Below are 11956 nucleotides of genomic sequence, written 5' to 3'. Positions count from 1 at the left end.
GACAACAGTAACTGACACTTTACAAAATCCATTCTATAAATATTTCACATTCATTCATAATTTTCACATCATTCTCAAAATATTTATCAGTATTTTTAAAATGGCTAAATGTTTTCTTATATGCATAACTCTACTTGTCATTTGTTTTGTTCCTTATTAGTATTATCAATAGTGAAGAATTAGGAATAGGTTACCTAGGAATAATTATATTTAACGTTTTCCTATTATTAAGCTTAGCTTGAATTATTACTATTTGTTCCGATAGAAACGTAGATTAAATCACTGTCATGATTTTTGTAATTATACACCAATAAGATGATATACATATGCATTATGTATTGACGTCTTTCGTATACGTTTCTGATTGTGACTTTCTTTTCGTATTCAACAGTATAATAATCCGTACGAACACACGTGTAGGCACTAGTTCAATACATTAGCATCACCCAAATGAGTCCCTCTTGGATGCAGGCGAAGCCTAGGCCACAATCCAAGCTTTATGTGGCCTAGTTCATTTATGCCTTTGATTATTCTTTGGATGTCGTTGGAAACTCAGATGCGGCGTTGTTGTTGCAATTGTCATCTGTGTTATAAGGGGGTTCAATGCTCTAGTACATGTTGTCATTTGTGAGGTTATCTTTTGCAACTAAATTATTAAGTGCTTTTGTTCACAAAGCTTAAAAAATAATCTAATTCAACACCACTTTGATCAAACAGAGGAAGTCTGCATAACCATTTTGAATGTGTAGAGAAACTCAACACCCACATAAAAATTGAATAACACACCAAAATTGAAAGATAAACAAAACTAATTCCAACATCTCCTTATATATGCTTAGAAAACAAAATTACTATTTTTTCCATATCTTTGACTGTATTATAACTTTTATCTAAGAATTCAAAACCTACAAACAGATGGCCATAACAAATAAGTAGTGTCTATCTGGTCTTTATGGCCTTAGACAATTTCTTCTTTCTTTTCTTCACAGCCTTGGGGAGTTTAGTTTTCCTGGCTTCTCTTTTCTCCTCTTTCACCTTCTTTTTATTTTCTTTCCTAGCTTCTTTTCTAGCAACTTTCTTATCAAGCGGAGTATCAGAATCACTTTCAGAAGATGAAATCTCTTCAGAATCACTTTTGTTGTCTTCTTCGTTCTCACCAGGTTGAGCCTCGGCATCACCTTCTACGAGGTTAGATTTACCATCGGAGATGGTATGGGAATCATCTATAGTATTTGATTTCGGCTTTAGCTGATCATTTTGTAGGGAAGGTTCTGTTATTGTGAGAGCGTGTTTAAGTCCAGTAATCGTCTGATAAATCAAATCTCCAGTTTCTTTGCCGCTCGTTATACGTTGTACATCCTCCTCAACATTCTTAACATCGACTAGCGTCTTTGGAATGTAAGACTGTAAAGAGTTCAAGAAAATAAACATGTCAGAATAGAGAGGAAAAAATCAATGTGCTAAATACACCAATATGACTAGTGCTTTTAGTCGCTCAAAATACATCGAAAAAAATTTCAAAATCAAACGCATACTGTTTTATAAAGAAATAATGAACTTGGAGGGCTAAATAAAGTATGAATTCTACGTTTTTATCTCATATATATTAATAATAAACGATTGCATTAATATCATAGTTGTTATGCTTATACTGAAGGAGTCAATATTATTAAAATCTCAATCATGATATGGGATTGCACGAGTCGAGACCCCCCACCACCCCCACTTTGTACTGTGTTACACACGGAGTTCATTGTGGGTACGATCGCAATCTTCCCAGCGTGCCCGTGGGATTGAAGAGGGCGGAAAGACACAAATGGGATTGTTTTGATATCGGCGTCGGGCTTTCCTGAAATGACCCAGTTTTTGAAAAACAAAAACTTATTAGGTCGGTCATTCGACAATCCACAGCACCAGCGATCTCAGTTCTCTCTCGCTCAACCTTTGTTCCCTCCAGTCCTTATTCTTCCATATTTTCACAATCATTGCTTATAATTGTTGCATCATAGTGTCTTAATTAATTGTTGTGTTTCCTGTATGGAAACCATCAAGTGTTCTAGTTCCTATATCTTGAGGGGATCGATCTCCATAGTTTGCTATACCTTTCTGCTTAGAGCATTTTTTTTAGTATACCTTCTAAAAGCTTCTAGAAGTATAAATAAGTTTTCCATGTTTAGATCTTCGCCACAACAATACAAATATCTATAGATATACTTCCTAAATTAATTTCTTCAGTGTTTCTGTAATTTTCTTGCATTTCCCTTCACATTCAAGGCTCAGAAGTGGAGGGAAGCCTTGAAAGAGGTTGCAGACCTGTCTGCTGGAGCTCCAAGGCTTCAGTAAGTTTTATCATATCCCTATTCTATTTGATATTGTTAATTGGACAACTTTAAAGTGAGTAATTAGTCAAGTGAGAAAATCAATTATTGATATTTTAACCATAACCACCGATAATTTGTCAAGTTGGCGCAATGTTACAAATAGATCATCGACAGCCAGCTTTGGAGTGTTAGGCTGTTAAATTAAGAGAGAGAAATTCCTCTTAATTTAACGCTCTACATCTGACTGCACTATAGAGCGATTGCTTTTAGTACTCTCTTCTATTTGTTATAAATTTATCAGAAGCTTTTATTATATCATGCAGACAATGAGATCAAAATAATCTCATTTTTGTCCATGAACTATTGGCCTCTAACCTACTACCAGTAGCTAACTTGGTAGTAGGAATGTACAAGTCATTGGTGAGATAGGGATAGCGAAATGCTTTGTCTTTTAGGTTCATTGCTTGAAGGACTGTGGACCGTACTGAAGTCGCATGCTGAGTATACCGAGCCTCTTGGTCGCCATAGGCTGCGATACCATTAGGCAGGTAAGGTCAATCGATTAAGCTTCACATTTTTCATAAGTCCCAGCAACGTGGCCACGATGGCCATAATCTTAATGGCCGTTGATTCCCTACAGTAACAGGATCCCTCTTGGCCATGCACCTTACCTTGGCCATGCACCTTCTAGTTATATACTTGTGCAATAACTTTTTTTGTGTCAAATTACACAAGCGGGTTATCAGAAGCGGCACAAAAATCCTTTTGGGGATACTTGTTTTAAAATTTTAAGACAAGAAATATAATTAACATAACCTTATTAATCAAGTAGTATAATAAAAATATTGCCAAAAGTAAGATGCTATACAATACAGATATAGAATGAAGCCATACTCAAAACAGGTCTTCACTCATGATGGTTTTGTTCCTTGATGATTATTCATGTTAAATATTAGTCATTTAAAATTTTCGTTATAGTTTGAAACAGAACCCGCTGGAGAATTTTTCGCAAATGGGATTGTTTTGATATCGGCGTCGGGCTTTCCTGAAATGACCCAGTTTTTGAAAAACAAAAACTTATTAGGTCGGTCATTCGACAATCCACAGCACCAGCGATCTCAGTTCTCTCTCGCTCAACCTTTGTTCCCTCCAGTCCTTATTCTTCCATCGGTTCCTTGAGCCGCCACCTGCGACTCCTCCTTCTATGGTTATTTATGAACTTTACTTCTATAATTGTGAACTCTGTCTTTTGAGTTATCTATGAACTTATTATGCACATACGTGTAACTTTTCCCTATGGTAGGATCTTATGATCCATGATACGATCCTCGAGTTACAATCTCTCAACCCCTTCCCAATCCTAGGTAGAATCTCAATTTTCACAATCATTGCTTATAATTGTTGCATCATAGTGTCTTAATTAATTGTTGTGTTTCCTGTATGGAAACCATCAAGTGTTCTAGTTCCTATATCTTGAGGGGATCGATCTCCATAGTTTGCTATACCTTTCTGCTTAGAGCATTTTTTTTAGTATACCTTCTAAAAGCTTCTAGAAGTATAAATAAGTTTTCCATGTTTAGATCTTCGCCACAACAATACAAATATCTATAGATATACTTCCTAAATTAATTTCTTCAGTGTTTCTGTAATTTTCTTGCATTTCCCTTCACATTCAAGGCTCAGAAGTGGAGGGAAGCCTTGAAAGAGGTTGCAGACCTGTCTGCTGGAGCTCCAAGGCTTCAGTAAGTTTTATCATATCCCTATTCTATTTGATATTGTTAATTGGACAACTTTAAAGTGAGTAATTAGTCAAGTGAGAAAATCAATTATTGATATTTTAACCATAACCACCGATAATTTGTCAAGTTGGCGCAATGTTACAAATAGATCATCGACAGCCAGCTTTGGAGTGTTAGGCTGTTAAATTAAGAGAGAGAAATTCCTCTTAATTTAACGCTCTACATCTGACTGCACTATAGAGCGATTGCTTTTAGTACTCTCTTCTATTTGTTATAAATTTATCAGAAGCTTTTATTATATCATGCAGACAATGAGATCAAAATAATCTCATTTTTGTCCATGAACTATTGGCCTCTAACCTACTACCAGTAGCTAACTTGGTAGTAGGAATGTACAAGTCATTGGTGAGATAGGGATAGCGAAATGCTTTGTCTTTTAGGTTCATTGCTTGAAGGACTGTGGACCGTACTGAAGTCGCATGCTGAGTATACCGAGCCTCTTGGTCGCCATAGGCTGCGATACCATTAGGCAGGTAAGGTCAATCGATTAAGCTTCACATTTTTCATAAGTCCCAGCAACGTGGCCACGATGGCCATAATCTTAATGGCCGTTGATTCCCTACAGTAACAGGATCCCTCTTGGCCATGCACCTTACCTTGGCCATGCACCTTCTAGTTATATACTTGTGCAATAACTTTTTTTGTGTCAAATTACACAAGCGGGTTATCAGAAGCGGCACAAAAATCCTTTTGGGGATACTTGTTTTAAAATTTTAAGACAAGAAATATAATTAACATAACCTTATTAATCAAGTAGTATAATAAAAATATTGCCAAAAGTAAGATGCTATACAATACAGATATAGAATGAAGCCATACTCAAAACAGGTCTTCACTCATGATGGTTTTGTTCCTTGATGATTATTCATGTTAAATATTAGTCATTTAAAATTTTCGTTATAGTTTGAAACAGAACCCGCTGGAGAATTTTTCGCAAATGGGATTGTTTTGATATCGGCGTCGGGCTTTCCTGAAATGACCCAGTTTTTGAAAAACAAAAACTTATTAGGTCGGTCATTCGACAATCCACAGCACCAGCGATCTCAGTTCTCTCTCGCTCAACCTTTGTTCCCTCCAGTCCTTATTCTTCCATCGGTTCCTTGAGCCGCCACCTGCGACTCCTCCTTCTATGGTTATTTATGAACTTTACTTCTATAATTGTGAACTCTGTCTTTTGAGTTATCTATGAACTTATTATGCACATACGTGTAACTTTTCCCTATGGTAGGATCTTATGATCCATGATACGATCCTCGAGTTACAATCTCTCAACCCCTTCCCAATCCTAGGTAGAATCTCAATTTTCACAATCATTGCTTATAATTGTTGCATCATAGTGTCTTAATTAATTGTTGTGTTTCCTGTATGGAAACCATCAAGTGTTCTAGTTCCTATATCTTGAGGGGATCGATCTCCATAGTTTGCTATACCTTTCTGCTTAGAGCATTTTTTTTAGTATACCTTCTAAAAGCTTCTAGAAGTATAAATAAGTTTTCCATGTTTAGATCTTCGCCACAACAATACAAATATCTATAGATATACTTCCTAAATTAATTTCTTCAGTGTTTCTGTAATTTTCTTGCATTTCCCTTCACATTCAAACAAAAAGCAACCTGGTAAGGCAAGTTACCTGTGCAAATACCGAGTCTGCAATCTCATCCTCTGCAGATACATCTCCTCTGGCCAAAATTTTTTGTTGCACCTGGAAATTTTTTAAGAATATAAAAATATGTTTGAAATTGTTCCGAGAATGAAAACAATGACATACTAATGACACATACCTTTTCCAAATAACTATCTACAGCATCATCAGAAATCGATGCATCAACAATAAATTCAAAAAGTTCTCTTATTGTCATGACACCTACACCATGTTTTTTAAAGAAATCCTGCAAGTAAAACAAGTACTTAATCACATTTTTTTCCTTATTAGCCCTACAACACATGAGGAAGAGGACAAGAGATATGTAATTTACAGCTAGTGCCTACGAGTACTTACGGATACATGAATACAGTCTTCACGCAGAAAATCAAGAGCATGAGGATGGTCAGGGTCAACCGCTTGAGAAACATCAATAATATACAAGTGACCCTGATAAATAAAGAACAAATAAGTAAACAATTTATAGAGAGACACTTGGTCTATAAAATATAAACATCCAAAGGAGTATTCACCTCATAATAGAGTATATTATATTCACTGAGGTCACCATGCACCAATTTGCACTTCTGATATAATGTCCGCATTGCAACAATTATCTAAAATACAAATGCTCATAAAGTCAGCCTAAAAAATTAGCATAACAGAATAAACCTTTAGAATTTAGAAAAGTATAAGAAATGTGTGAGAAGTGTTTCCATGGAGAATCCTTGAATGATACCCTAGAAGATAGTGTAGACTTCTAAATAGCTTCAATCACACAAGTGACCTTTTAGCAGTGTTGTCAATCACAGACGGCAGAAAATAGTGATCCTTAATATTCCTCTATGATACAGTGTTACAGCACAACTATATCCGCTGTTTAACAACATTTTGTACTAAATAGTGTATCGCGGAACAATGGCAATTTGTGAAAATTCCGTTGTAAGATAGCGCAGCCACTATAATCGCTATTTGACAACTCTAGCTTAGCAATAATTCTAGGTAAAAAGCTTCTGAGTTCCAAAACAGGAAACTTATATTAAAGCATCCCAACAACATAATACCAAAGAAACCTGCTAAAGGACTAAATTCTAACTTCTAAACCATGCTAACTTTACTAGACTATTGTATCACTATCACATACCTCAACATAGCCCTCCCGTAACTTGTCTAAAGATAAATCAGCGTCTTTGAGACGTGGAGCGGCCCAGCCATCCTTTCCTGCATGAACCAAAATAACCAAAGAACTTCAGTTAAAAACCTACTTGCATTTCTTCTGTCTAAACTGAAGTAGGGCGTTACCAGAATGAGATTATATTTTCTTCTGATAATGCATTTGATCAATATTGAACCATACATTACTTTAATTTACTTCCCATCTTTCTTTTATAATCAAATGTAGACATATATACACCGGTATTCAATATAACAAACATAATTGAGAGAAATTGATTATAATTGGAAAATCAGATTGTATCAAAATGCAGGATAAAAGCAGTACCAATAAATTCCATAACCAGGATATGTAACCTCAGAAGGATTGGAGTAGGGCACCTGATTCCTTCTTCCTTTAGCCTGCACTTAGGCAAAAAAAGTAATCAAAATTTTTTTTATATGGGAAATATATGAAAGAACAAACTAAGTGCGCTCAGGGATGATACATAAAGGAGCCCATTTAACAACAGAAAAAATATAATACAATTGGAAAAAAACTGTGGATGGCGTATGTCATTTCCGTCTTTCTTCGATTCTTCTTTTCGTATTATTTTAATTGAAAGTGTAATTTAGTATATCACATTGTACATCAGTATTATCTTAACAGCTTTTAGCTAAGTGCATATCCAACAGAAGAAAAAGAAAATTATATCCAAAAGAAGAAACAAAAAGGTATGAAATAAGAGCAAATGCAAACCTCTTAAGATTCCTGAATTCCTTTTCTGCCCATGTTTTAACCATTTTTCGGGGATTATGCCTGCAGTACCCATTTCTAAACCGGTAATCTCCTTGCACATATCTATCTCTATCCCTGATATCAATCACATTATAAAAGTCAGTCCATGAATTAAAAGATTATAGTAGCCTGTGTAAGTAATTCTTTTTAAAAATTCATCGTTCAAGATAACCTGTAATAACAGAAATTAGAACAAACTAACACTTATAGTACTTACTTAAATACCAGAACAGATGTTTTGTATATTTTAATTGCAAGTTCTTGAATTTCAGGTTCTTCACCATTGGTTTTGATGGCATGAGAAACATTTGCCTGTTAGAAAATTAAAAAGGGAGTAACAATCATAAATATGATAACATATAAAATCAATTATCCCCACCATAAAACCGTAATCCAAAGATCACAACAAAAAATAAAAACTGAAACAAACATGTAAATAAAAGGTTCTGGTGTATGACATACTTCCTTCTCAGTTGAAATAATGGATTTGGTGGCATGATAAACATTTGCCTGTTAGAAAATTAAAAGAGTAACAATCATCAATATGATAACATATAAAATCAATTATCCCCATCATAAAACCTTAAGCCAAAGATTATAAAAAAAAAAAAAAAAAAAAAACTGAAACAAACATGTAAATAAAGGTTCTGGTGTATGACATACTTCCTTTCCAGTTGAAATGCATCCATTCATATCTTGAAACACACCTCTATTGAGCATCTTAAATAAAACCATGCGCGTTCTGGGATCAATTGCCTAGGAGCGTTGTATTGTTAGTTGCATGCAAAATATTGAAAATGAATACAACAAACAAGGAAACCTCAAGACCTTTTAAAAAGGCAAGCCATAACCAGGGCTCCACTAAGAAATAAAAATCAGAAAGATTTTATTGAAATGTGCAGCTTTTGAATGTACCAGATTTCATCATTTCCAACAACAATAACAGCAACCAAGTCTTATCCCACTAATGGGATCAGCTCAATGGATAAAATTACGCCATAATGGTCTATCATAAACAATATTTCGATTCAACTCAATATCTAGATTATTCTCAATAATATCTCTTATAGTTTTTCTAGGTCTTCCTCAGTCTCTAGTGATCTGACTACCCTTCATCAGATCTACTCTCCTTACTAGAAAATGTACAAGTCCTCTCTCTACATGCCCAAAACACCTACGCCTCTTTTCCACCATTTTTTCAACTATATGTCCGACCCCAAATCTCTCTCTAATATTGTCATCTCTAATCCTATCATATCTAACCTTACCACACACCCAACACAACCTCCTCATCTCCACTACGCTTATGGTAGCCTTTCTATGCACAAAAGAAGAGGGCCATGTTAAACCACAACAACTAACACAAAACTTTGTCGAATCTTTTGACATGGACCAAATTCGTCATTTCTAATACAAAAAATTATCTTCAGGGTTTGTTTAACTTATAAGCTCATATGACTAAAAAACCGTCATTTTCTCACAAGCTTATAGCTTATTTTTACTAAATTATTATAAGTTAATTCAAATAGCTTATAACTTGATCGTTTTTTTTCCCAGTTTTACCAATTAATTGAAAAAAATTAAATATTGATTAAACAAATATTCTTTATGTCATTTCATATTTAGGGCCAGTTTGGATTGGCTCATTTTTGAGCTATTTAGGGTCAGTTTGGATTGATTTATTTTTTAGCTAATGAAAAATAGCTTGTGCGGATAAATAAGCTCGCTCTTGTGTTAATTCATAAGTTCTCAATAACAAAAATTGTATATTCATAAAAAACTTATGAACAATACATGACAGCTTACTTATTTGCATAAGCTAAAAAATAAGTCAATCCAAACAAGCCCTTACAAACCAGCCCATCCACTAATTTTACCGAACACTAAAAATTCAATCGGCAACCTTATCTGCTATAAGTTCATCAACTATAAACTAGCTTATCAGCTATAAACTACGAGTAATTGTAGTTTACCTGTTCAACAGTAGCACGGTCAGCTTTCTCAGTGGTTTTAGTTTTACCAATAGCCATCTCTCGAACACTTCCACGAATCGCGGTAGTAACAGTATTCGACATAGCAATATTCATTCTTCCTTCCCATTCCTCTAATGGAGAAGCGCGAATATGATGTGAGAATTTCTGGTTACGATTGGAGAGAGGTTGAAGTGTTGAAGAATGAGAGTGGTGACCACCGTGAGCATTGGGGCGCCATGAACTAAGAGAAGTACCGTCGATTGAATCGTAATAATCGTCGTTTTTTGAATCTAACCAGTCTAAAGCGTCGTCGATTTCGGAATCTGAAGAAAACGACGAGACATCATCGTCGTCTTCTTCGTTTTCAAGTTCTGGTTCGTTGTGTTGTTCAATTTGTTTGGGTTCAGTTTGATGAAGGGGTTTGTGTTCGGCTTCGTTCTCCATTGTTGTGCTATGAAGCGGCAAACAACAATGGCAACACTGTCTTAACCAAAACCTAATTGGTTTAGTATAATTCTTTTATTTTATTTTTTTTTTTTTTGGCAAAAAAAAAAAACCATTTTGTTTATTCTATGTCTACTTTATTCTTTTGTTTTGTTAAATAAGTTTTATTTTCACTGCAAAAAATTAAGTTGTCCTTGTGAGCTTGGTAGGACAACTAAGGTTTGGGTTCGAATCCCGACCATAACAAAAATTATGTCTTTGTTTTTATAAATATAATCATTTATGTTTTTAATTCTCGTAAAAAACAGTGAATTCTTGTAAAATATTTTTCTACACATATTTAAAATTCTTGTAAAATAATTTTCTACACATATTTAAAAACAAAAAAGTGAATTCTTGTAAAAATGGTTTTATGTTTGGTCCTATAAAAAACATTTCCACACATATTTTTAGTTCTTGTAAGATCAAAATTTGTTTAATCAATGCTTAAACTTTTAAAATTTTGAATTCTTTTGTGCATATTTATTTAGAATATTATACAATGTTTCTCCGTAAAATATTAGCTCAATATTTGATTTTATGTCCAAATTTAATTTCCTTTAATGTTGAATTTTTGAAGTTCAGAAAAATTGATATTTAATTCATGTTAAAAAAAATATATTTTTTATAAAAGAGTTTTTTAATGTTCGTAACATATTCGTAAGGACCAAAACATGTCTCTTTTTTATGGTTCTTTTGCATAATAATATTGTTCTTTGGTGATTACACTTCAAGATTATATCTTTTCAAACTCTAGTATTTGGAAACAAGCAAAAGGCTCTAAGATATTGGTTCATGACTCTCGTGTTGGAAGATATTGACAGAAGGCGGTGCTTTATATTGGTGACTAAATTATGAAAAAAAATATGATAAATGTGTAGTTATTTTAACAATGTTTTGTTGAATAAATGTATAGTTATTGTTATTTACATTGATGGCATATTATATGGATTGGTCCAAGTTTTTGAAAACAAATTGGCAGGAAAAGAGCATAGATTTTTTATAAGGCATTTATATGCTAATTTTAAGAAGAAATTTGGTGGTGGTTCCTTGCTTAGACACTTGATGATGAGGGGGCAGCTAAAACTACTTACTATGAGGCATGGGAGGAGTAGATGACTAGGATTTAAGAAGAAAAAGAAGTTGCACATGATTGGTTGAAGGCTATTCCCACTATGCAATGGTGTAAGCATGCTTTTTCTATTTATTCTATAGATGTGATGCCATTGAGAAGACTTGATAGGGAGATTGAAAAGAGTAGTCATTGGCTTGCAACCACAACCGAAAGAGGAAGTTTCAAGTAACACATACTATGTCTAATGATATTTTTATTGTTGACTTAGATAAACACACTTGTTCTGGTAATTTCTGAGATTTAGTAGAGATACATGTAGACATGTCGTGGTCTCAATTGGTATGGGTCTAGGGGTGGGCATGGTTCGGTTAACCATATTATCCGAACTGAACCGAAGTGTTGAAATGGTTCGGAATAACCGAACCGAACCGTTTAAGGTTTGGAACTAACCGAACTGAACCAAAGTTATGGTTCGGTTAACCGTTTGCTTGCCTATTAACCGAACCGAACCAAAACCAAAATTTTGAACCGAAATGCATTTTTTTTATCCCTTTGCTAATTTAATTGTGTTTTTTTTTGTCCCTTTTAAATTCAATTGCAGGGTATTCTAAAAAAATTCACTGTGTTAAAGAACTCGATTGAAGGATTTGTGTAATTAATCTAATTGTTTGTGAAATTACTCTGAAATTTCACCAACTTGATTCATTAGCCA

General features: G+C 34.2%; 1 protein-coding gene across 2 annotated transcripts; it reads right to left on the bottom strand.

Annotated features, from left to right (window-relative positions):
* Nucleotides 1–704: 704 nt before the first annotated feature.
* On the bottom strand, nt 705–10165 carry LOC146909734 (uncharacterized). 2 transcript variants are annotated; one of them, XM_085727266.1, is made up of 12 exons: nt 9687–10165; nt 8377–8469; nt 8176–8223; nt 7931–8025; nt 7675–7788; nt 7264–7337; nt 6907–6983; nt 6296–6379; nt 6120–6212; nt 5902–6009; nt 5751–5822; nt 705–1404 (listed from the first exon to the last, which is right to left on the bottom strand). In XM_085727266.1, the coding sequence occupies exons 1-12, from the start codon at nt 10128–10130 to the stop codon at nt 940–942; spliced, it is 1767 nt and encodes a 588-aa protein (XP_085583392.1). In that variant the 5' UTR covers nt 10131–10165; the 3' UTR covers nt 705–939. The 2 variants fall into 2 exon arrangements, with proteins under 2 accessions (XP_085583392.1, XP_085583393.1); XM_085727267.1 differs by lacking the exon at nt 5902–6009.
* Between the last annotated feature and the right edge of the window lie 1791 nt (nt 10166–11956).

The sequence above is a fragment of the Medicago sativa genome, chromosome 7 (genome assembly GCF_051527215.1).
Source record: "Medicago sativa cultivar Bolivia chromosome 7, Bolivia_mono, whole genome shotgun sequence".
Classification (NCBI taxonomy): Eukaryota; Viridiplantae; Streptophyta; class Magnoliopsida; order Fabales; family Fabaceae; genus Medicago; species Medicago sativa.
This window is presented reverse-complemented; position numbering and strand designations above follow the sequence as displayed.

Coding starts and splice junctions, on each gene's coding strand:
- LOC146909734 (XM_085727266.1), bottom strand. CDS start 10,130: ATGGAGAACGAAGCCGAACACAAACCCCTTCATCAAACTGAACCCAAA. Junction 8,026..8,175: donor TTATTTCAACTGAGAAGGAA/GTATGTCATACA, acceptor ATTTTCTAACAG/GCAAATGTTTCTCATGCCAT. Junction 7,789..7,930: donor ACATCTGTTCTGGTATTTAA/GTAAGTACTATA, acceptor GATTGATATCAG/GGATAGAGATAGATATGTGC.